Source organism: Caretta caretta, chromosome 1 (assembly GCF_965140235.1).
Source record: "Caretta caretta isolate rCarCar2 chromosome 1, rCarCar1.hap1, whole genome shotgun sequence".
Taxonomy (NCBI): domain Eukaryota; kingdom Metazoa; phylum Chordata; order Testudines; family Cheloniidae; genus Caretta; species Caretta caretta.
The window spans coordinates 121,200,972-121,227,105 of record NC_134206.1 but is presented as its reverse complement, the minus strand read 5'-3'; the positions used below and the strand labels follow the sequence as shown (position 1 = coordinate 121,227,105).

Below are 26,134 nucleotides of genomic sequence, written 5' to 3'. Positions count from 1 at the left end.
TTACCCTGGTCCATGCATAGGAGGTGCAGGTGTGGAGGCTTCATCTTGCCCTCTTAATGCATCCATGGAAGGCCTACCCTAATCTGGCCCTAAATTTGCTTTTGCAAATATTTGGCCTTTGAGCAAAACGAAACAAAATCATTTTCACCTGCAAAAGACAGTTTGATTTAATGGAAACACTTCAAGGATCTGACCCAACTTTTAATGTCCCCTTTTGAGCGACTGATGCCATTTAGACATCTAACTACTCGATTGTGCCTCCATATCAACTAGTTTGATATCCCTGTTATGTCAACCGCACCCATACATTATGGGAGGCTGGATTTTAAAAATCAGAGCTAGAGTTTTTTGGTACAGTGGACTAGGTTGGTAGCACACTTTCGCTCTCAATCACACCCGTGAGTTACAGAGAAAAAGCTTCCAATGTATGTTGTGTGGGGCAGAGACTACCTCTCTTGCCAGTATTGACAATTCTCACTACATTTGATGTTTAACTTAAAGCCCTAGCTCTTGGAGACCTGTTATTACATGAGAATCTCAGTTTTCAATTTCTTAAAAAGAATTCTTTTAGTCCTCTTAATCCTCCATCTCTCTCCAGTATGCTGCAGGGATTCTAACTCCCCTCCTATCTCCTCAAACTGGAGAACGAGAGACATAAGGGAACCGGTGATGTGGATTTCCACTTATCTATGATAATGACTCACCGTTTATAACAAAAGCCTTAATGTGGGTTTGGGGATAAGAACCACCTTTTGAGATTTGTGAAAGACAACATATGAAACAATGCATCACAGCACATGAACTCCTGAAGTTCTCCATACACCTACTCTCTTTGCCACAATTCCAAACTTCCTGAAATTTTTTACAAACACGTAGGTTATAAGCTATATTTCCTGTTTTCATTTCAATCACATTCGTAACATTTTTGCAAACAATTGCATGAGCTTCATAGAGTGCTTCAGTAGTAACAAAAAATTCACAAGTTTGTCTCGTTGCTTAGAATTACATTCTTACTCACAGGCTGACTAAGCCAAACTACGTTGTCTCTTGATAAATATATCTCAATGATTGTATATCGTTTCAGACTGCTACTTGATGTTCCAAGGGTATTTTATATTTTCTAGCAATCATCTTACAACATTTCTCTCTTTGTCTTACACACACACAAGAATATCTAATCCAATTACCTTTAATAGGTCATCTCTTTTAAAGGGAGATTACATCTTTTTCACTCATCTGTAAATTCTTGTAATCAGTATTGGCCACAGCAAACAGAATGTTTGAAACAAATGCTTTTCCAGGATTACCCTCATGCTGAGAGAGTGTAATTCATGTGGTATACATGTATATTTAAGCCCCATTAGCTGTCATAATTAAGTCTTTACCTCAGATATTGTCACTGAATGCAGTGACTCGGGTATACATTTAAACCTTTAGAAAAATGCACTCACAGCTGCATCAGTAATTTTGTTCTGCAAACTGACAATCACTGCTATCCTTTAGTAAAAGGACATAGAGGAAAGAAGGAAAGACTGATCCTTGCTTTCAGACACATTTTCTCTCTTTTCCAGTGGTGTCACTGTGCACTGATGCAGATCTTAGCACGGGTTTGCAGTCATGGTGGCTGCAGATCTCCCCAAACAGGCCCTTCTAAAGGGAATAAAGGCAACTCCACTTTCATTATGCAGCTATGAGCAGCCATATATAGCCCAGTGCAGGAAGAAGATGCCCACTCTATACAAAAGGAAAAGTCAGTGGACCCAAAAGGGGGAAGTGGGTGTTTCCAGGCTCCCTTCTGGTTACTCAACATCCCACACCCATTATTCACACAACCAAATCCAGTCAAGCTAACATGTTTCTCCAGTCCTAGAGCACAGATAAAAACAACCCACAGTGGTTGCCCCTAAAAAGAGGCAAGCTTGACTGAGATGGTGTGCATCAGCGAGAACAAACCAAGCCATATTTTCGCTGCTGTAAATGCACTGCAGAACATTCAGAGTAAATCCTACTCTTCCTCCCCTCCCTACAGGCATGGGGCTCATCTAAACTGGAAAATGAGTGGTGTTTTATAATACATTAACTCATTTGTTTATACATTATATACACCACACATTCTCCGAGTCTACCCATGCCACAGAGAGCCCCGAGTGCAAAGGTAGCTGGTACAATTACACTGTACGAGAGAAAGATATGAGGAGCCTGCAAAGCAACTCACCACTCCTATGAACCCACAGTCCTGTAAGGGGCTCCTTTTGCCCCAGACTGCAGGGAGGATTGAGAGATGACCTATAATTAGAGCCAGTGGATTTGCAACTATGCAGATTCAACAGCCTTTCCCCCTGGGGAAGCAGTAGCATGGCATAGGGAGAGGATCCCTTCTTCTCTAACCCCTCCAGCTCATCCCAGTACAGAGCCCAAAAATGTGAGGAGTATTCTGTGAATGAGATTTGGTTTTCCTTGAGCACTTATACTTCCCACTGAAGTCAATAGTGTTGTTACCCAAGGAATGCAGGATTTAGCTCCAGAAGCAGAAATGATAGTAGCTTTCCAACTATTGTGCCTTGTGCTCATCACAGCTACTAACAGTTGAAACTCAGTTAACTGCACTGGGTCAAAGACTGTGTGGGCAAGCACTCCCGTAATGCATAGCACTACAGGTGTGCCTCAATATTTACAGTCATTTCTGTCCTCTTGACTGTGAGGAAAGGAACATATTACCTGCTAAAGCCATTTTCAATTCTTTCAATTTCTTCATCAGTGGTCCTAACAGACAGCCTGTGCATAGCAGGGTAGGAGTGCTGGGTGTTGATTTTAGCCATTTTGCTTACATATCAGCATCCAAATGACAGCTAAAATACAAAAACAACATACTGTAAAGATTGCAATAGAGATAAAATGTGTAAATATTTAAAAAGTGATTTATTAAAAAACAACAACCCTCTATTAGTAGTTTGTAAAATGGCCAGTGATATTTATAAATGTAATGTGGTAACTTGGTACATTTAAACTAGACAGGGCAAAACATTAGTGAATGTCAACAAAGAATAATTCTGCATTGGCAGAGAAAAGGACTAGATGATTTAATAGACCTTTCCAGCCTCTAGCTTCTACAAATACTCACTGACATACATATTTTATATAATAAAATTACATTCAAAAAATCTTGTTAAAGAAACATTTAGGTTGCAAAATCAAGCAAAAAAGTCAGGTAATGTCTGAATTAAGGTTACTTGTGCAATCTGAATTTGGCCCCTTTGTTCATTATGACACAGTCTTTAATTACATGCTCACATATCATTTTTTCCACAAGACCCACATCTCATTCAGTGCACAGGATGGACAGTGCTCACTGATGGGTAGCTAGTCAATATTTCTTTTTTATCCTCATCATTCAACATGTGGCACTATGCATTATTTACTCTTCACAATCCAAACCCAGCACTGAATGAAAAATTATTCATTTCCTCATGGGCCTTTCGATGGTGCTCTCACTGTAGTGTCTTAGACCCCAATCCTCAAAGGTAGTTAGGCACCTAACTCCCATTGAAAATCAATGGGAGTTAGGTACCTAAATACCTTTGGGATGGAGGCACACACTTGGGTGGTGGGTTTCATAGATATTTGCTAGACAGCAAAGGAATGTTGAGACTCAGAACTCCTGTGTTCAATTCCAGATTCTGAATGGGAGTATACCATAATGGTTACAGACTTTTCTGCACCCCCTCCCCTCCCCAACCTTTCTGTATGCCTTTCGGCTCCTATACCTTGGTCCCTCCCCAGCTCCTGCCCCTGTTTCCTGCTTCTATTTCCTCAACACATGTCCCAGTCTCCTGCCCACCTCCCCCTCCACACACAGAGACACAGTCCCATCCAACCCCATTCCAGGCTCCTGCCCCTGTCCCCAGTGCCTAGTACAATTTCACTCCTTCTGTTCCAGATCCTGGCTCCTGCTCCCCTCTTTCCAGTGAGCTCCTGACTCTGTCCCGCAACCTTCCCTCTCCTCCCCTGCCCCATTCACCATCTCTCTGCATTCTGGTCAGATTGCTTCCTCCTTCTCCACCACACTCTCTGGAAGCACAGGAGGAACAGTCTCCCTGCTCTCAGTACCAGTGCCTGGTGCCAAAATAGCCTTTGGCAGCCAGGAAGAGCAATTGCAGGGAAAGGTGTACTCAGCTTCTGTAGCCTTCAGAAGAAAAATCCTCTGTCACTCTGTGGATATAGCACATGCACAGTCCGGTTGGTTTGTAGGGGTGGTGAGGAGATGGAGCATGCTCAGTGCGGACAGAATCTTTGGAGAATTTAGCTGCCAAACTCTCACATCTGTACTGAGCATGGGCAACTGAGATTTTTTGGAGGCCCTATAATATGGCCAAATTATAACAGGAACGGCAAGAGGCATATCCCTGACACAGATTGCCCCACTGCCCAATTTCAAGCCCTTGCTCCAAAGCATGGAGGCTCTACAGTTTCTCAGTTAAACTTGTCATGTTTTTTTATGTGGGCTAAACACTATTTTTCTTGTTCTCAGAAACAGCTGAACCAATTCAGCAGGAACTTCCCCCCAAAAAAATCAGCCTTAGGCAGACACCCAGCATGCCCAAACAATTTGGCAGTTATAAGCCCCAGAAAATAGGGTCTTATAATGGAACATGTTTGACAACTTTAACTACAGGAAGCACTACCTGAGCTGCCTATAATCAGGCAACACGTGGTGGTGTGGTATAAAGTTTTAATTGGCAGGACTCAAGAATTGCTACATTGTTCACCAGTGGCAAAGTGAATGAGCATCAGTAGTATCTCTATATTACACCTCTCCTTAACGTATTACGTATGTGCCACAGATTTTACAGTATTGCTATTTTACAAATGTTTTAAAGAGTTTCAAAAACCGTGTTTGGGGCTACTTATGTATGCCTCTTCTTGTAAAGTCAGATGCCTTAGTTACCCTTGAAGGGAGTCACGTAGAACTTCAAAAACGACCTAATATACCTCTAAACGTAAAATTGCCACATATTTAAATGTTGACGTCACAGGCTCCTGCAGGTCTAGAAATAACTCCTGTGTCTCTTCTTGGAAACCTGGCAATTTCCCCCTCTGCTCATGTAAACATCCCATTTCTACCTCTATCAGGAGTGGCAGAAGTGCCCTAAAAGTGGGGGGGGGGCCCACAGGCACCCAAACCATGGTCCCGGTCCCACCTTGCCCTTTCCCACTGACACCCTGCCCCCGCACCGCCTCTTCCCCTAAGGCCCCGGTCCCATGCTGCCTCTTTAACTGGGATTTGGTCCTGCTTCGAGCAGGGGGTTGGACTAGATGACCTTCTGGGGTCCCTTCCAACCCTTATATTCTATGATTCTATGATTCTTTCCCCACCCCTGCTTGCTCCATTCTGCCCCCTCTCCCCTGGTCGCTTGCCCTTATGGCCAGTAAAAAGTGGCAGGGCCATGGCCTCCTGGCCATCCCCTCTCCCCCATTTCAGTCTGAATCTTGTACATCCTGGAACACTTGGCCAATGTAATTTTTGCAGGGAAAAAAATCTGCTGATTGCTGTAAAACACAGAAAAAACCAACGTGGGGGCTCTTTGAATCTACTCAGAGATTTGAAATTTTAGAAGTTCCAATAACAGAGATGAATTCATTCACAGAGTGCAGATGAGATAGTTTTATGCCAATATACATGTAAACACTAGTAGAAATTTTAACTGAGAATAAATTATCTGACAAATGTATCCCTTTTATCTGTTCACAAACCATTTGTCAACCTGACTTCTATGAGTCTATTAGTTATTCATAAAAAGTAACCAAATGTTTTGTTCAAAGCATTTCAGACAATCAGTTACTTACTAATGCTCACCTCAACTCTTCACTTCACTTTATATTATCCCTGATATGTGTTTGGTCACCTAAGTCATACTGTATTGCTTCTGCTTCCTGAAACATCAATCACTAATGAACAGCAAATAACAGAGAACAACAAATAATGCATTCTCAGTATGAATTTTCAGAAGAGGTTATGCTAAAATTATCAAACCTTCAGGATTCAAACATTTTCATAAATTAACTAGTGAGCGGAATACTCACAAACCCCGCCCAAAATATGACCCCATAAATAACTCACCATTATGAAAATATTCATAAATCAATTTCTGAATTATTTGACCACTTCTAGCATATACACACATGCATAAGTATGCATACATTCACAATCATGCACAGAACCATGGATAGACATATGAAGACATAACTGTGATTATTTTTGTTTGTTACATGAATTAATTTGTCTCAATTGCAAGAATTCTGGGAACAGTCATTTCTCAAAATGTTAATTTGTGGTTAATTTCAGGTGGTGAGAAAATGTCATCCTCATTTTGAACCCTCTTGTTGTCTTCAATGATTGCTTCACAGTTCAGTTTACTAAAATCTGCAGATCTATTCTGTGACTTATGCTCTGCCACACTCTGATGATTTTCATCTGTGGGGTCATGAGCCCCAGATGGGCAACAAGGAAGAGGCCATGGTGTCACAGCCAAAATCTCTCCATTTAAAAACAAAACAACATGCCTGTTTGCTGGCAAACTGTTGGACAAAGAGGGAGAGTAAGGGAGAGAAGGAAAAAATTGCTTCTTCCTGCTAATGATCTGCTCCTGCAGCCTCTCTAGCACCTGTTATTCATTTCCATCTCCTTGCATTGTACTAGGCTCTAGGAAAGGCATCTTTCATAGTGTTGCCAGCTGCCTGGATTCTGCTGCTGTCTATGGCCCCCCTGCTCTTAGTGCTAAGCCACTTTCTTTAAGCAGCTTTAGAAGAGCAGAGCAAACTGCAGGGGAGAGAAGTAAGCTAAGTTGACACCCTTTCATCCAGTAGCACCTACCATCCTCCAGCACCCCTAACCTATTTTTAATTTTGCTCTCGTTTAATTTTTTTTTTTAAAATAGGTGATGGGGAAACAGAATGAATCATAGAATAACAGAGTTGGAAGGGATCTCTGGAGGCTATCTAGTCCAACCCCCTGCCCAGAGCAGGACCAATCCCAACTAAATCATCCCAGCCAGGGCTTTGTCAAGCCTGACCTTAAAAACTTCTAAGGAAGGGGATTCCACCACCTCCCCAGGTAACGCATTCTAGTGTTTCACCACCCTCCTAGTGAAAAAGTTTTTCCTAATATCCAACCTAAACCTCCCCCACTGCAACTTGAGACCATTACTCCTTGTCCTGTACTAACAGGATTAGTAATGAATTGATGCACATATCTCTAAGGATCTCTTCACTAGAAAATTACAGCAAGTTAGGATAAAATCTTGAGGAGTTATATTAACTAACATGGCACTGACCACACCTTTGCAGTTGATATTTACCACCACCCAGTTGGCATGATGACAAATATGATTCGTCCATCTACACTGGCTGCAAAGTCATGGTCAGCATAATTTAAAATTCAATAAGTCAACAACCTAAGAGGGTATACATCCAAGAGTGCCCAGGGAGCATAAGTAAGCAGCTCAGGTGCTTCAAACAATAATAAATAATATCTCATTAAGAAAAGCCACCCAAAAATTGGAAGGTAGCAAAATGTTGTATTTTAAACTGGGCTGTGATCCAGGACCTGTAAACTGTACATCTGTACCTGGTAAACTGGTTGAAACAGCAATTAAAAACAGAACAACAAACACCTGAAATTAGCATGGCTTCTGCAACAGAAAATTATTTCTTACTAATCTCTTAGGAATCTTTGAACTTGTCAATAAAGCAATAGATAAAGAAGAATCAGTTGACATAATTTATTTAGAACTTCCAGAAGGCCTTATCCCACACAAGAGGCTACTAAAGAAGCTAAGTAGTCACAGGGTTAGAGGCAAAACATTGTTATGAATCAAAAATTGACTAGAAAGCGAAGTGTGTTAATCAGCTGTGCAGCCTCATCTGGAAAATTGTGTGCTGTCCTGGTCACTGCATCTTTAAAAAGGATATTTCAGAACTCGAAAGGGGTTCACAAAAGAGTCACAAGAATGATCCAGGGCATGAAAGAATATGGAGAGAGATTGAAAAGATGGAGACTGTTCACCTTAGAAAGGTGGGGACATAATAAAAGTAAAGTCGGAGCCCATTTCAGAACCCATTAGCCCCAGCTGCAGAACTCAATATTCAATTTATAACCTGCCCCAAACTCCAGTTTGTGCTAGCCTCAGAGGGGCAGGATAGTAGGGAGGTCCAGTCCCACTAAGGGGAGATAAATAATGTGAAATGATGTCTGTGTTTTTGGAAGGAGTTAGATGAATAGTAGATGGAAGTTAATTTTTAAGCAGTGTGCTCTGACCCAGAAAGACAAGGCACTGGAGTGTGAGTAACAAATAACTCAATAGTTTGGTAGGAGGCCAGGTCCTAGAGGCTCCATGCAGCTACAGATTTGGCAGCATTTCTTGGCAGCATCCTGCATGGTATGAAATCCTGAGACGGCTATCCTATGTTTGCATTGTGACAATACACTCCATGAATTGTGGGGAATACAACTTCATGATGCAAACATTTCAGGACATCAGCATGCTGTGGCATTATACTTTTATGGCTTTTTCCAATACCATTTAATAAAGAGGCGGCTCTCCAACTCATCAAGATTTAATACTGTTGCTAAGCTGTTATTTATTTGCTAAATTTATTAGGGGGTGTAAATAAATGCTGTTTGTGGGATTAATCCTATTTACGTTGAAGTCAATGACAAAGATCACATTGACTCTAATGGTGCTGGATCAGAGCCTATATTTGCTATTTTTTCTTTACCAGAAAATAATGGCATGTGTTTAATAATATTCATTAGATTTTCTGGTAATAGTATGAAATCTCCTCCCGTACCAAAATGCAAAAGGAAGTGCCAGTAGCACTCGCCCCAAACAGACAACACAGCAATATTATTTATAATTAACATTCATGGCCCAGAATCTCAGCTAGTGTAAATTGGTAAGGTTCCACTGAAATAAATATATTTATACCAAGAAACATCAATAAGGATCTGGCCCATATCTTAAAATTGCTATACAAATGTTAATTAATCTTCACAACATCTCTATATGGTGCACAAGTACATATTACTATCCACATTTTACAGATAGGGAAACTGAGACCAAAAAGTTAAGTAACTTGACCAAGACTACACAGCACTTAAAATGTTAGACTAGAACTTAGGATTTCTTGTTTCCTAGTTTTGTGTTCAATCCATTAGAGCCCAGCAGATAATGAAAAAAATCAAACAAGGAAAGTGCAAAACAGAAAATGCATTATTCATGTATCTTATATGCTTTTTTTAAAAAAGATTTATTGTAACATATATCTGTGGATAAAGTAGAACAGCCCTAGAAGATACTTAGGGACTGAATTTAGTGTTTGTGACAACAAAAATGTTATCTCAGGACCTTAGATCAAAATTTTGTATTTATCCACAGAACAACTAAAATGAGTGCATTGATCCCCACATTGTCTTGCCAACATGCCTTGCACAGATCCACAGGGCACATTGTGCCTTTGATTTTTATGCATTCTCTCTATGAGTGTACTCCATTAGTGCTAGCCTTGGGCCTACAATTTTTCGCAAAAGGGAGACCCACAACTCCACTACTCCAAGACTGGTCCCCCTGGCTTCAGCACTGCTGTCTCTCATTGTGGTTCCTCCAGCAGGCCAAAATGAGTGTAGACCTCTGTCAAAGATTTAGGGCTGTCTACACATTAAAATTCATCTGGAATAAGGGGGAGTGTGAATTTAAAGTGGATTAATTCTTCCTGATTATCTGTGGACACTCTTATTCTGGATAAGACTACCTTACTTCAAAAGCTTAAACCACTGCCAAAGCAGAAAACACTAATTTGGAATAAGGCACTCTTATTCCGGAATAGGGACATCCACACATGGAGTTAATCAGGAATAGTCAATCAGAAATAGCAATTCGAGAATAACTCCCAGTGTAGCTGAGTCATGGGAGTCATACAGCCAGCAGATGTTTACAGTGACACAGGACAGCCTTTTCAAAACAAGCCAGAATTTATTAGTCAAGTAGGGTCTTTAGCTTAGAATGGAAAAGCAAAGCTTATATATACATCTATGATGGAAGCCCACCCAACCCCACTTGACCAAACGTCCAGGATTCAAATCTCTCTCACTGCATTGGGCAGCAGTCTACTTAACTCAGTCTGCTCATGCTTCTGGTCTTGTTTCAAGTTATAGTCATGCTGTTTTCATATGTTCTGCCTCCCTTGGCTGACAATCATGAAGTTAATGTCTGGTCATTGGTCCTGAGGCTCCATTCCTGGCCTCGCTCCTGGCCCCAGACCCACCCCCCGCTGCAGCCCCAGCCCCCATACCCCTGTCCACACTCCCAGGATGCAGGATTTTCACTAAGAACTGGCCTCTGGGGACCTGAAAGCAAGGTCCCTGAGCTTGGCCCTTTCCTTCTTCTAGGTGACTCCCGGTCTGTAGAATTTTCCTGGGAAAACTTCTCCCAGCCAGGCTAAGTTAGCCTTCCAGCTCCCTATGGAGATCAGTCACCACATAGCCAGTTCTGCACTGGCTGCTAGTCCAGGGCTGCTGCCTGCTGTGAGTGTATCTGAGCGCTGTGGTGGGAGACTAAAGTTAAGAGTTTAGTATAGTTTTGTAATCTGCACCTTGAGTCCTGCACCCCTAGGTGGTGAGGGGAAATCCTGGGAGCAGAAGCAGTCTGACTCCTCCATGAAGGGATGCCTGCCAGCAGAGACCATCAACCCCTCTGAACTGACTGAGGAGTCCAGAGTCATCTCTGAACCAGAGGATTCTTCATGGAGTTTGTGAGTGCACTATCTTTTAGTTAATTAGTCAGGGAAATTGTTTGGGAGACCCCTACTCCCTGAACTGTATCCTCAAGTCAGGGGGGTCAGGATTTTGGGATTTTATTACCTCCAATTTTGGGATTTTATTACCTGTGAAACCTGAGGAGGGACTTAACACCTCATCCCACTTGTGAGTCCTTTGGGCTGTACTGAAACCAGTCAGCCACATTGCTAACTGCTGCACAGATAATGGTCATAGGTCATCAAGGGCCCCAACAAAGTACATGTACCAACAGTTCACTAATTTTCCATTTGCTATCCCATATACCAGGTCATGCGACTGGGGAAATTCACGGATATTATCAGCATGGGCACCAGTGATCAAGAGAATAGTGCTTTACCTTGTTATATAGATCTCCTGTTTAATAAAATTACTGTGTTTAATATATTGTATGTATTTGCGTTATTTCTTGGGAGTATCCAACTATTTAACAAGTAAGTTGGGCTTACCCTGTGGTTAGAATTTTCCTCCCAAGCTGCCCTGGTGACCTTGCCAGGAAGGAGCGAGAGGGGTGGAGGCACTGCCCCATACATTCATATGGGAAAAAAATAAAGCAAGTACACCCGACCAAGTGGATGGCAGGACCCAGAAGAACCCAGGCCTGCCCATCAAAACTGTAAACAGACTGGCATTAAAGGAGGTAACCAGGTGGAGAGGGGGACTACACATATGTTAATAGTGCTTAATAGTTCATTCAGACCGACCAGTATGCCTCCTGCCTACATCCTACCCAGTCCCCTGTCCCGGGGAAGAAATTAACCCCTCCAATCCCAGTTGGTAACAAAACAAAAGTGAGCAAGGAAAACAAGTAATGACTATTTTTCCTAAAAATAATACAGAAATTTCCCACAATCTCCACAAAGCCAGAAGGTGGCCAGGAACACCTCTAAAAGTAAGGAAATAAGTCTGTTCAGCTGTCCATTCAGTCCCTAGCCTCTCTGTTGAGACAGCCAATGTGTGCCAATTGTGATAAAGACACCTCTCTCACTGAGTACTGAACATATATGACTGAGCGGCCATCAGATGGCAACATCTTAACAGGCAGCAGGTTTAAAACAAACAAAAGGAAGCATTTCTTCACACAATGCACAGTCAACCTGTGGAGCTCTTTGCCAGAGGATGTTGTGAAGGTCAAAACTATAACAGTGTTCAAAAAAAGAACTAGATAAGTTCATGGATAGCCATTGATGGACCTATTAGCCAGGATGGACAGAGATGCAAAACCATGCTCTGAAGCATCCCTAGCCTTTGTGTTCCATGGGCAAACAGGGATGGATCAGTTGATGACTACCTGTTCTGCTCATTCCCTCTGAAGCACCTGGCATTGGCCACTGTTGGAAGACAGGATACAGAGCTAGATGGACCATTGGTTTGACCCAGTAAGGCCGTTCCTATGTTCCGGTGACTACCAACCTAAATAGCCAGCAGAGATAACAATTAGTGTAGTGATAATGTAGTGTAATGTAACGATAATTTTGATTATGTGAATATCTGTCCCCTAGACACTGGACTGAAACCAATTAATTTCATAAAGCCCACTGAACGACTATCAGATGGAAACAACTTCCTGCCAGTATCTGCCTGGGGCTTCATTGATTCATCACTATATCACTAGGGTTTAGACTGGTGTGACTCCACTGAAATCAACAGTCATGCTGGCATACAACTGGACTAATGGAGGGTGAACCAAGCCCAACAGCTACATGTAAACCAGAGACACTGAGTTGGAAAGCTCCATAACATAGTAACAATTCCCTGAAAAAGTCTCCAGTCCTCCAGCTATATGTATGTTTATGCATGTGCACGCGCACACACACACTTTGACCAGACAGCAAAATCACACTGTGTATCTGTACAGTATCACATTCGACAGGTCATTGCACCTTTAATTTAATTAATAATCCTCAACACTGAGCATGAGATTTTCAAAAGCACCTAAATAAATTGGTGCGTCTAAGTCCCTTAGCTATTTCTGAAAATTCCACCCTATATTATATAATAGCTCTGGGCCCAATCAAAATTGAGGGCATTCATCATCTCACAGAATCAATGACCACTGCTAATACCTATTATAAAGGGATATTAAAATAGAAAATATGTGAAAAGGGTATACCACATAGAAAACTAATGTGGAAAAATCATAATACCTAGCAACCTTGTCAAAATCTAGAGTAAATAAATAAATAACAGAAAATAAAATTGTAATAGTCTATGATCAAATATCCAGTAACTTATTTATAGGGATTGATCCTGCAAACCCTTATTTCTTCTGATGAGCAATTATTCATGAAAATATTCCAATGACAGTGTGAATGAGAGAGACTCAGATTAGTAAGGGATATAGGATTGTGCAAAAAGTTATTACAAAATGCACTTTGCTACAGCAAAGGTATACAATGATGCTTATGCATTACCAAAATGAAAGACAACTTTCTGACATGCAGTCATTACTCCCTTAAGTAATTCTTATTCCCATGAATAGGCTCATTTAAATCAAAGGGACTAATCACATGAACACAGCTGAATAAGATTAGGCCTGTGGGGATGACTGTACTACTTTAAGTTAAATAATATTATGGGTCAGTGGTAAATAGCATGTAAGGTTCATGTGTTTAATGATACACATACAAAATTCTTATGTGACACTTAGGAGACTGTTTTCCATATTTCATTCTCTCTCTTGAGATTTGGTCAGTATTTTAGAGTTCTAAAACCTTTAAAAGAATTGAAAATGTAAATGTAATTTACTCTCAGCTGTACAGAATGAAAGTCCCATCATGTAGGGGAAAAGGATAGAATATGACCCTCATATAAAGTAATTAGTGATGGACTTATTCATGCTGTTTACCCTGTGTTAGGACTAAATACGTTCCTACCTTCCCCCCTCCCTACCCTGTATACCACTGAAAGAGAAGAATGAAAACCTTGGGGCCAAATCCTGCTTCCACTAAAGTCATTAGAAGTTTTTCCACTGGTTTCAATGGCAAAGATTAGGACCCTGGCCCCTTTCTACTCCCTGTAGGCTGACTGTCCACTCCCTTGCACCATGTGGAGTCATTTACAGTTGGGCAAAGTGGGTGCTTAATGGAGATAAACCACTTTCAGATTAGAATGGTAGCACTTTACACCCATTTTGTTGAGATGTAAATGACTACACCAGTACAGAGCAGCGGAGAATCAAGCCCGCAGTATTCTCATTCTTTATAAAGGCAAAGAATTGTATACCTATAGGGACAAAGCCTAGTCCTACTGAAATCAGTGGGAAAACTCACAGTGACTTTAATGGGACCAGATTTTGGCCTCTGTCTGTCTGTCCCTTTGTCTTAGATCTTTGTAGACATCTGACACCAGTTTCTAATATTTTAAGCGCTGTGTGCGGGTTTAGTCACTGAAATATCCTGTCTCCTCAGGGTCCTTTCCACTTTGAGTACTGAGAGCTAGAAAAGTACTGCCAAGTCATCAAACTTGAGTATCTAAACTTGGGCAACTATGATAAATCCATATTTAGACACCTAAAACAGGTATTTAGCCAGTAGGCAGTTAAAATGACTAAATGTGTATTTAGTCCCTTAAATCTGAATCTAGTTGCCTAAATTAGGCACCCAAGTTTAGAATTTGGGCCCTCAATTTATTGCTGCAATTTTCAAATTTTCAGAAGTCTGGGATTTGTCTTTAAGCACAGTATGTCAAGGATTCACTCATGGAAAACATGACTGTCTCAGGCTTAAATACTTTTCAATAGAAGCAAAGCATTTCCCAGTGTCAAACAACAAAACAAAATCTTCTAGCTCAGCAGTTTTCAAACTTTAGCAACCTGAGGACCCCCATTTTGATTTAAAATTTTTTGCAGACCCCCAAGCCCCCACTCAGCCTTAGGCCCCACTCCACCCCTCCTCTTCCCCACTCCACCCCACCCCTCCTCTTCCCCACCTCTTTCCACCCCCTGCCCCGAGCTCGCCCTGTCCCCACTCCTCCTCCTCCCTCCCAGCGCCTCCTGCAGGCCACTGAACAGCTGTTCCATGGCTTGCAGGAAGCACTGGGAGGGAGGGGGAGGAGTTGATCAGCGGCGCCGGCGTCCCTGTTCATGACTCGCAGATCCCCTGGAGTACCCTCAGAGACCCCCAAGGGTTAGCAGACGCCAGTCTGAGAAACCCTGTTCTAGCTGAAAACAACTCTGGCTCTTGTAAGTCTGGCATCTTTAACATCAATTTAAGCCGTATTTTTACTTTTTTTTGGACACTAATTTAACATTCAAAGTCAGTTATGGCAATCTGAAAGGGTTGAATAATAATTGCATATCCCAGAGCGTTGCTTCTGCATACATTAATCATTAAATAAAAACTTGGGCTAAATGAAAAATTTATATAAGTACTTTTTCATCCTTCTTGCTTTTGGATTTGAACAGCAACTAATGTGTTGTTTGACATTAATGAACATAATAGAAGATACATTTTATGTAGGACTGAGTCAAGTGTTTGACAACAAATATGGATTCAGGTGAGATCTGACAATTTCAGATTCAGATAAGCATTTGCTAATTTGGAAGAAAAGGTTTTGCTCATCTGTCTGTACAAATGTGACCACTAAAGACTTGGGGCTTCATTCACTACTGTTTTACAGGATCACCTTTTGGTTTGTGTTTATATAATGCCTCGAAAAATGGGGTCATTGTCCACGAGCTGGACTCCTAAGCACTAATGCAGTACAAACAAATAATAGTTACACAAGTGTATCTCTATTGAAATCCAAGGATAAGGTAGTGCTTAATCAGGCCCATACAGTTTTGATATGTCCCAAATTCAGATATAGTCAAAACTCAGACAGGTAAAATTCAAAAAACATGCTAAATGAACAAAAAATACTGTGAAATTTTAATTTATGTTAAATAAAAATCTGCCTCCTTATTGACCTCTAGGCCTGATTCTCATTCACACAAGTGCCATTTTACACCACTCTGGCAGTGCAAACTTAGAACAGAAGAAAAATATATTTATATCCACTTTAAGACCTTTCTACAGTTCTAAAGTGGCACAAGGTAGCCTTAGTGTAGATGAGATCAGGCCCTCTATTTTTAAACAGTGTTCCTCATTTTACTGAAAAGTACGCATGGTCATATAAATCATTATGAAGTTTTTAACTAATATATAATTGTAATAAATAGTTTTAATTGAAAATAGGTTTTTAATCATTTAAGCAGAAACAGCAAATACCAATTCTGTTCTCAGCTTCAGTAGTGTTAATATGGAGAAACTCTGTTGTTCAGATTTACATCAGAATAAATTAGATCAGAATTTGGCTCATAGTTTCACCAAAAAAGTCCAATCCTTTGGTTGTTTCGGGTAAAACTCCTAATTACTCAAAGTGACGATGATATTGCTGTTGGAAATAAAATGTATTACTGTACTTAGAAACAACTGAAAGTTGAGTACACTGACGTACCATTACCATTAATACAGTTGAAAAAGGGTAGTAATAATACGGTTTACAATTACCCAATGAACATTTGAAACTTTCTTCTTTTGTAACTATGAGAAATACTTCACCCTGGAGAGAGCTTGTTTTGAACTGTGTACTTCTAAAAATTCTAGAAGAACAAAAAATTGTTGTAGCACTATAGTTTCAATACATGCATCCTACGTCAACAGGAGTTCTACCAGAGTGAGCATTTAATATTCCAAAAGCTGTTGTATGTAGATGATCAGAACTGTTTGCAGAAAAACTGCACAATTCAAATTCAACTTTTCAAGGTGGAGTATTTATCACTGTCAAAAGAAGGCAGTTTTACCAACCACACAAATGCAAGCCTACTAATTCCTACCCCTTATAAACATGATAAATAATAAATAACATAAGAGATTTTGTAAATATTTGACTTATTATCCCGATTCCCAGCAGCAGTTACGCTGTGCACAGGTTTACCTACATCGTTTACATAAGACAGGCTCCAATCCGCTATCTCTCTGATAAGTCTTTTATACTTTGGCATTTGACCTCCATGTAATTATCCTTGTTACAGCATCATAATAGCTGGATTGGAACAGTTGATTATCCAAAAATACAGCTGAAGGCCTGATTTCCTTGGCCTTATTGGGTCTGATTCAAGCAAAGATGCTCACCCTCCCCAAGCTGCAAAACCCAGAATTCACTAAGTGACCTGACCTAAATGCCTATGCCATGCCATTCATGAGGGATAGAGTCAAGGAAGTTTGGTTCCTCATAGGAAGGATGGATAATGGGCCTGAGTCAGCACTCTCTCTTACAGTGGGTTTATACTAGTATAACAACTGTTATAACAGTAATGGACTGGTGAATCAACCTAGCCTGCTGTGTCAAACTCTGAAACTTAAAACTGGTATGTAAGGGAAATACTGGATGAAAGTTCCCTGTTAAAGAGGAAGGGAACCTGCAATGTGTCCAAGTCATGGTTGTGGAAACTAATGTCTCTGTAAATAAAGGGAAAAATTTGATTTAATTATACTTTGCACAAGGGTAAACAACCACACAAGGTAAAGTCAATGAAGACCAGGTCCCTGTTTCCCCGCCACAGGGGCTCAAGTTATTACCCCACAGAACTCTTCGTCAACACAAAACAGCTGCTGTTTCACAGCACTGAAATGTATGCTGAGCAATAAAGAGCACCCTAGCAGTTATTGGCCTGAGCCACCTGCAGCCTCAGATTTGGCAGCTGTGTGTGAACTAATCTTAGCCTTTACTTGAACAACATTTGCACTGGCTTGAGTGTGTAAAGTGTGTAGTTTCTCTCTCTCATATACATATTCCAACTTCAAAAAGAACTGTAAAACTGTGCCCTCAGAGCAGCAAAAGGATGAACCTTTTCCATCAAGCTCCATGATTCTAGAATTCTCTCTCCCTAACTCAAGATATTTTTTATTTTCACTTTAATTTTGGTTTGTTGTTGTTCTGGCTTTGATTGTTGTTATAGTGCAGGCATGGTGGGAGTTTATTAGTGGTTTTGCTCATCTTTGCTTTTACTGGAATATTATAGTATGCTGCTTGTTTTTCATAATCAGTTGGGTTTTTTTAAATTTCATGCCTATAGGCTATTTGGGCAATGGGCTTTAAGAAATTTAAAATATTATAATATTCAGCATATTATTAGAGCATTCAAAATGCTTGGCTCTCGGGAGTGGAATTAGAATGAAGGAAGTGAACTAGAGAAGAATGAAAGTATCCTGTGTTGTGTTCTTTAGAAAACACTAATTTAGGCCCCAATCCTAAAGTGAAAACCATGACGGCAATCCTCTGTGCCCATGTGGAGCTTCATTAAAGTCAATGAGTATCTCACTGCAGGATCAGGGCTTCAACTATAAGAAAAATAACTAAATAAATTAATAACAAATATGTTATTTCCAGTCAATTCCAAGGCAATTTAATCTTACATTCTTAGCTACTGATTTGGTATTATATCTGCTCGATTCTGCTGTACTAAATTAAGTAATAAAAAGGATAAAAATAATATACTTTACCTTTTTAAAATTTGAGGGAACGTTAGTGTTCATGGAAAGACTGGTCTGATTGTACATGCTATCAGAAAAAATAACAAAGATGGGCTGTCTGTTTATTTTTTCAAGCAGCTTTGACAATTTGCTTTAATCCTGACATGCAACATCTCTGCTATGTTGAGGGTCCTTGCCTAATTGATTTTTGTGGTGTTGATGAACTCATTAGATATAGGAAGAGACTAAAAATATCCATTTCAATCGTGACCTAAACTATATTTTACCCCCCAACACTTTGTCCCTGCATCAGCAAAGCATGTGCCTACCCTTACATATTTGAAGTCACATTGGGCCAAATTCTCAAAGGCTTTAAGGCACCTAAAGATAGGCACCTAGTTGCTTTTGGAAATCTCACATGGAACCTAACTCCAAACCTCACTAGGCATCTATCTACATTTTTAGGCACCTAAATACCTTTGAAAATCTGGCCTTTTAACTTGAAGCAACTTTAAGCTCTAAAGTCAATTGGACTATTTAAGCGTTTAAGTACATGCTTAAATACTTTGCTGAGTTGGGGAATTGTGCAAAAACTTATGGTCCCAACTCTGCAAACTCTCATGGACTTCAGGTTTGTTTGTGTAAAGGCTACTGGATCAAGCCCAGCAAGATGAAAAGAGTAATAAATAGGTTGTCTCACTTAGACCTCTGGTGCTATCCTTTTGAATTATTAAGGTAATAGTTTAAAACTGTAATTTGAACTATTCCTTTGAAGATTATTTAAATAAATGTTTTATTTAAACTCTTTTTAGTATTAACCAAGTATGACATTTTCTATCATCGCTGGGGTCATTATCCCATTAAGATCCAAAGAATTTATATGTGCATCTCTTATTAACCGTGGTAGCAATATGCCTCTAAACAAAACCCATATATGTAATATCAAGAGTGCTTGAAAATATATGTATATACACTATTGTATGTATATATGTTTGTATGTATGTACACATAGAGTTTTAATGTAAAGCAGAGCTACTGGATTGAACTTCACAGGATTGTCCTCGAACCATTACCTTTGCTGGATTTTTGCTAACTTTTAGCTAGAGCTGAGTGAATAGTCCTTAGCAAATAATTTGCTAGATAAATTGAATCGGGTTGATTTTTTCTGTTCCTGAATTGCCTCTGATCAAATTTCAATTTTATTCAAGATTTATTCACCATTTGACATTTTGCTAGATAATTTCTATGAATAATTATTGGATAGTAGATTTTTCAGTAGCAGTCAGTTATAAATAGTCAACACAATATTGTAAATTCAAATTCAAAGATGCGTTTAGTTTGACTGGATACCCAGACTACATGGGATTGTTTCTGTTCCATGACTGGATTAGCATAACACTTAAAAGCAGATTTATCATGTTTACTTGTTCAAAATTAATTTTCGGCAAAGATTCTCTAACATTTGCCTAAAAATTGCTGTTTCTGCAAACATTTCTGACAATACATTTATTTGCTAGAATATTTGTGAAAAGTGAACACAAAAGGGGCATGAACTCAGCTAAAGCAAACTCATTTTATTTGAGTGAATATTTATATGGTTTTTTAAATTATTCATTCAAATTTGCTTTAGCATACTTTATTTAACTGCCACACAAGTGCATCTTGATTAGGAAGGAAAAACATAAGAGCTCATTTGTATCACATTTTACACGTAGTAGCAAGGTGTTCGGTAGAAGAGGATTTAAAAAGACATTAATGAAAAGAGATAACCGTATCAGAGAATGGTACAAGATAATGTGTTGACCTGAAATGACAGAGCCAAGGTGCAAACTGGATGACATAATCTGGGGTCATACAAGGGAGGATGTTCCAGACATAGCAAATGTGCATGATGTTCAATTTTTCAAAGCTGATGAGCTCCCTCTCACAAATTGTGTACTGCTTGTTTACCATGATTACTATACTTCATTGGTCACCATGACAATCCCACTACTACATGAAAGATTCATTTTCCTAATCAGCTTGTGAAGAGAGATAGGAGATATATAAAGGGTGATTTTACCCTCAGTCCTCAATGAAGGTGACACAAAAACATCAAGAAGGGAAATAATGAAAGCATGCCAATAGAAGTCAAAGTTATCTTTGAGTTGTTTCAAAGACTATAATATTTGAAATCACAATTTACTCAACTGTAGCCATGAAAATAACAGAGCTCTAAATACAGTATCCCTATTACTATTTATTTTGAGTGTAAACTCTCTGAAATAGAAAGGAAAGAATAAAAACAACTGTTAGCTACTAGAAAATATTGACATTTATTTTTAGTATTTTTATTTCTTCAAGCAGTTACAAAATGAATGTTCAAATAAACTGGCCCCAAGTTTCCTTGGCTTTTGCCTTTAAAAATGAGCGTATTGTATATTAAATAAATGCACTGATTATTATAATTATTGTATAGTGCATATTGTCAGATGTACCTTAACCTTCTCTACACTAGGGAAGTTTTGCAAAAATATTTCATCATTGTTAATACATCAGTTAACATGCACAGCAGTTTCACTGCAACACTGGAACTCTAGTGTAAAGGGGCCACTGGATGACATCACTGTTTCAAGGACCATGTTGATTAGAGCTGTTCTGAGCATGGTTTGATAATGCAGTGCTTAAAACACTGGCAATTGCCAGCAGGCTATCTGGACCAGGGGTGCACGGCCGGAGTCTGTGAGCCGTTTTAAACTGGCTGTGAGCTCCTGCTAGGGAGTGGGGTCTAGGGCTTGCCCCACTCCAGCGCTCCAGCCAGGGTGCTGGGTTGGGGTCCACACCAAGCAGCTCGGCCCTGCTCCGGTGCTCCAGCCGGGGCGCAGGATCAGGGCAGCACAACCCAGCTGGGCCCTGCTCCGGCACCACTCCGCGCAGCTCCCAAAAGACGTGGCATGGCCCCGCTCTGGCTCCTAAGCGCACCAATGGGAGCTGCAGGGATGGTGCCTGCGGATGGGGCAGCACGCGGAGCCGCCTGGCCGCACCTCCAGGTAGGAGCTGGAGAAGGGACATGCCACTGCTTCGAGGAGCCCCTGAGGTAAGTGCTGCTCGGAGCCTACACCCCTGAGCCTCTGCCCACGTCCCAATCCTCTGCCCCAGCCCTGATCCCTCCAATCCCCTCGTTCCCAGCCCAGAGCACCCTCCTACATCCCAAACTCCTCATCCTCAGCCCCACCCAGAGTCCTCACCCCCTCCCGCACCCCAACCCCAATTTTGTGAGCATTCATGGCCCGCCATACAATTTCTATTCCCCGATGTGCCCAGCCCTGATCTAGACTAAGGCTCCTAACATTGCTAATGATGGTAAAGCTGAATTGGATTTGGCAGTAGTTGGGAAATTTTTTCCAAAATTTGATAGACAAGGTTTATGTGTAGTGTGAGTGTGCCCATACATTATTTGTGGCATTTCCGGATGCCATGTACTGTCAATGTGGGTAATGGGGTGAAGAATTCAAATCCAGTTTTAGGTCCTTAAAAATAAAAGTTAGAAGGGTATGTGTTTTTTGTTTGTTTTTATTTGGGTGGGAGTGTTTGTTTTACATTTACTATTATGTTACATTTTAAGGTGTTCCTGCTCCCACTAAAGTCAATGACAAAACTTTCAAAACCTCTTCCACAGTTTATTTTGAGAGAGAGAGTGTTCATTCTGCAGGGCAAGGGTTTGAGTTTGGAGTCTTTTTCATTAGGTCCCATTTGCTTTTAAGACACTATTGTTGAGCATAAAGAAAGCCAGAATTGCATGGGGATAAAACTGCACTCCCTAGGAAAGAGAGTCCACTTCATTAAAAATCAAACAAACAAACAAACAAAAAACAGGGCGTACCCTGTAGGGTGCTCAGTGCCCTCACCTCCCATGGAAAGCAACAGACTCCTTCATTTCAATAGGACTATCTGCAAAGTAAGCTACTACTCATCCTGAGGACGGGGTGATGAGACCAGAATCCCACCCAAATGCTGCATGTACTTTGCACCTTGCAGGCTGCCATCCGAAGCATGCATCCTGGTTCCCTCAAGGCAGGTTTGGCTAGGTTTACACACGCGCGCGATTATCCAAATACCATACTTTACAGTTTCCACGGTATGCATCCGATGAAGTGAGCTGTAGCTCACGAAAGCTCATGTTCAAATAAATTGGTTAGTCTCTAAGGTGCCACAAGTACTCCTTTTCTTTTTGCGTACTTTACATGTAGCCTAGAAGTCCCATGGAAAGTTAGACGCGCAGGGGCAAGCGCAAGGGGCTGCAAGATCCCGCGCGGGCTATGCAAACCTTGGGGCGCAGAGAGGCAGGCGCGGAGCTGGCAGCTGCTGGGGCAGGGAGCTCGCTCGCTGCTCCGAGAGGAGGCCGAGGAAGAGCCCCGCGTGGCAGCCCCAGGGCTTGGCGCATTAAGATTACAGAGAAAGCCCAGGCGTAAACCCGGCTAAACGACCAAGGAGCTCTAGGGTTTTACATCCTGTTAAGTTCTTTCCAAGGATCAAACCGTCAAGCAATTGGTTTGTGCGAGGCACAGGTCTGGCCACCCCGAGGAGAGGGTGAACCAGCCCCAGGGGTTAGCAGCTCGTCACGATCGCAGTGCCCCGGGGAAGCGAGCCCCTCGCCACAGCACCAGCCGTGCCCGGCGCTGTCCAGTGCGTGGCAGCGGGAGCGTGCTTCGCCGGGGAGCCGCTGTCACGCGCTTGCTGCTTAGGAAAGCCGGGGGCAACTTGTACCCACACCCAGCGCTCTCGCACACACCCACACTCACCCCACTCCGCGGGGTGTCTACACGGAGCTCCTACCTGGGGGTGTCCGGCCGGCGCACCGGGGCTCCGCGGGTCACCATCTCCCGGCGTGCGGCGGGGCGGAGAGAGGCGCGGCAGCCCGGGCAGCAGAGCCTGCGCCGCGCCCGCGCTGAGCGAGCCCCGCCGCCTCCGCCCGGTGCCGGCTCACAGTGCCCGCCGCCGCGCTGCTCCCATCCCTGCCCCGCCGCGGAGCCCGGTCGGCGGGAGGCTCGCAGCCTCGCCCCAACAGCCCATGCCGGGGCGCGGGGCTCGCCGCGCTGCCCTCAAGCTCCGAGGCGCCGCGGGTCAGCAGCGCGAGAAACCCGCGCCCAGCCTCTCCCCCCGCCAATCCCGGCTCGGCGCTCACGTCGCTGCTCTTGAAGGGGCCGCTCAGAGCGAGGGGAGCCGGGGCGCGCTGCCCGGGCCCAGCCAACCCGCCGGGGCTGCTGCGCGCTGCTCTCCGCCGGCGGCAACTCCCCTGGGCCGGGACAAGTGAGTCCCCCCGCCCCGCTCGCCCGCGCGCGGCTTAGCTGGGGCGCCTGCGGGGGGAGGGGTCAGAAATTAAGTGAACCGCGCTCTGGCTGAGCCTCCCCTCCTGCGACGCCGGCAGCGGCCCTGAGGGCTGGGGCTGCTTGGAGAGGGCGTCTCGCCCGCAGCTCACGGGGAGGCTGCAGCGCGGTGTCCACCCCCCGGTGCAAAGTTTCTGGGACCGTCTAACGCGACAGGAAAGCCCGTGCGCTGAAGCTACCTCCACGCTCTGTCTGCGGAGGAGAGTTCAGCCCCGGCGCTGAGAACGGGCTTCCTTGAGGACCTGCCACTCTTGCTGCCTTGATTTTGCAAGTTTTTGTGGGCTTCATACGTGAGTGGCCGGCAGGCTTTCATGCTCCTCTGAACGTTATCTTATACTCGCTGATTCTGCAAGGCTTTTAACCCCGCAAGAGACATTCCAAACTACTTTGAAAGCCGCTAACAAACGATCATACCATTAGGGACAAAAACTCCATACAACTAACGTTCAGGTTGGAAAAGGAGCTGACAAAAGCCACTCAATTCAACACTGAAAGAGGCTTAGGCACAGCTGCATGGGTCTCAGCTGCAACTTCCTAGAGAATCTTAATTCAAATGAACTGAACATAAGGATGTGCCAGGTGCAGTAGGGACCCCATTTGTTTATTATTATTTAAATAAAATGAGACAGCTACCCACAGCTCTAGGTATCCTGACACTTATTTTAAATAACAAAGACTAACTGCCCAGCATCATAACAAAGCCCCAACACACAATAAGATTAACATCCAGTAATTTAAGTAGCAAAAACAAAAATGCCACCCACATCCTAAATGATATCTCACTTAAACCCTTCAGCCCTTTCCAAAAGCTCTAGCAAACAGATGGTTGTTGCGGCATGTCAAGCCAAGGTCAACAGACTCAGGCTATTCTAGATTAATATGAGGGCAGTTCCAGAAGCATGGGGCATAAAATATATGAAGAATATGTGGAATATATATGGAATATTCTTTCCATACCACTCCTCATTGTAGTATCTTGTAAGTGACTGGTATTGTAACCAACATTACTGGAGTTAAGGCTTCATTGTTAGCCTAGAGTTTGCTCTCAGGAGCTTGGGAGTGTTGGTAGACAAAAAGAAAAAGAGTACTTGTGGCACGTTAGAGACTAACAAATTTATTTGAGCATAAGCTTTCGTGAGCTACAGCTCGCTTCATCGAATGCAGCCGATGAAGCAAACTGTAGCTCACGAAAGCTTATGCTCAAATAAATTTGTTAGTCTCTGAGATGCCACAAGTACTCCTTTTCTTTTTGCAAATACAGACTAACACAGCTGCTACTCTGAAACTTGGTAGACAAAGGTACTATTCAAAAATTAATGCTGGTGAATGCAGAGTAAGTGGAAAAATCATCCATGATTTAATAAAGAACAAGGCCTGATCTTAGGTGTATTACTGATGATTCATAGGATAACACTGCTGCACTGATTTAGACTGATTTAGAAAATCTGGTAAAGCATGAAGCTAAGAGGAATAGCTGAAGTAGTACCATGGCTGTTCGGTTTGCATCCGACCTGTAATAAAGGAGATTGCCCAACCCAAAACTGGATCCGGCTAGTTGTTTGAACTTGAATTAGAGGTGGGCAAGAGTAAATTCTGCCCATGTCATAAAATGGCCATTGCCTCCTGTGGTTTGAGGTTGGGTTCCACCTACTCCTACTGTTTGGATAGTCCACATTAAGAGGTTATTGGATCCCAAGGGTACTGAAGGAGATTATGATTTCTCTGACAGATACTATTAATGGATGGGTAGGATTTTATAAAGATCTTTGGCCTTTAATCTTCAACAGCGAGACCCCAAAGCATCTTGGTTCATGCAGAATCTGCAACAGGTGAAGTGAGCAGGTAGATGCTAGCAGGCCCGTAGAAATCTCTTGTATAGTCTGTCAGTGATTTTTGTTAAAAGATTTTATATTGTGCCTGTGTGGGAGGCGAACATGTTTCTTTACCTCAACCAAAATCTTCATAAAATCTCAGCTAGCAGCTTTGTTTCAGGTGTTAACATCCTGGTTAATCTGGACATTGTCCCCTGACTCAGTGGTTCATATAAGTACCTCATTCTGAGGGAATTGTGTGTTCCTTTGCTGATATAACCATACAGATTTAGAGTGAAATGTCTGTGTCTATAGGAACAGGGCAGTAGCTTCAGGGGATGAATACTAAGTCTGTTCTGCTTGTGCTCTCTGGACCGAAAAAAGAGAATTAAATATGAAAGCCTAGTTAAAATGAAGTGATTAAAAAAATACTGTAAAGCATAGAATAATGTATTTTGAGACTTCTTGTTTTCTGCTAAACTCTGTTCTTTCATTACCTTGTCCTCCTACCTCCACCCATTTGCTTGATTCATCTACCTGTTGCATTCTTTCTGATATGAGATTGTAGGCTCTTTGGGACAGGGACGATCTTCTTTGTTATTTGTCTGCACAGCACCTAATATAATGAGACCCTGATCCTAGACTCTACAA

At 42.1% G+C, this 26,134-nt stretch overlaps 1 protein-coding gene across 6 annotated transcripts in view; it reads right to left on the bottom strand.

Annotated features, from left to right (window-relative positions):
• Positions 1-23,930, bottom strand: part of CNGA3 (cyclic nucleotide gated channel subunit alpha 3) — a 58,949-nt gene extending 35,019 nt beyond the window's left edge. For 2 of the 6 annotated variants that reach the window (XM_048858686.2, XM_048858718.2), the window contains exons 1-2: positions 23,122-23,724; positions 2,719-2,849 (exon numbers count right to left, since the gene is read on the bottom strand). In XM_048858686.2, coding sequence (XP_048714643.2) covers positions 2,719-2,819 — 101 coding nt within the window. In that variant the 5' untranslated portion in view covers positions 2,820-2,849; positions 23,122-23,724. Of the gene's footprint in view, positions 1-2,718; positions 2,850-5,854; positions 5,952-23,121; positions 23,726-23,851 lie in introns of those variants that run through there. The other 4 variants (XM_075130759.1, XM_048858708.2, XM_048858694.2 and 1 more) reach the window with 4 other exon arrangements.
• Between the last annotated feature and the right edge of the window lie 2,204 nt (positions 23,931-26,134).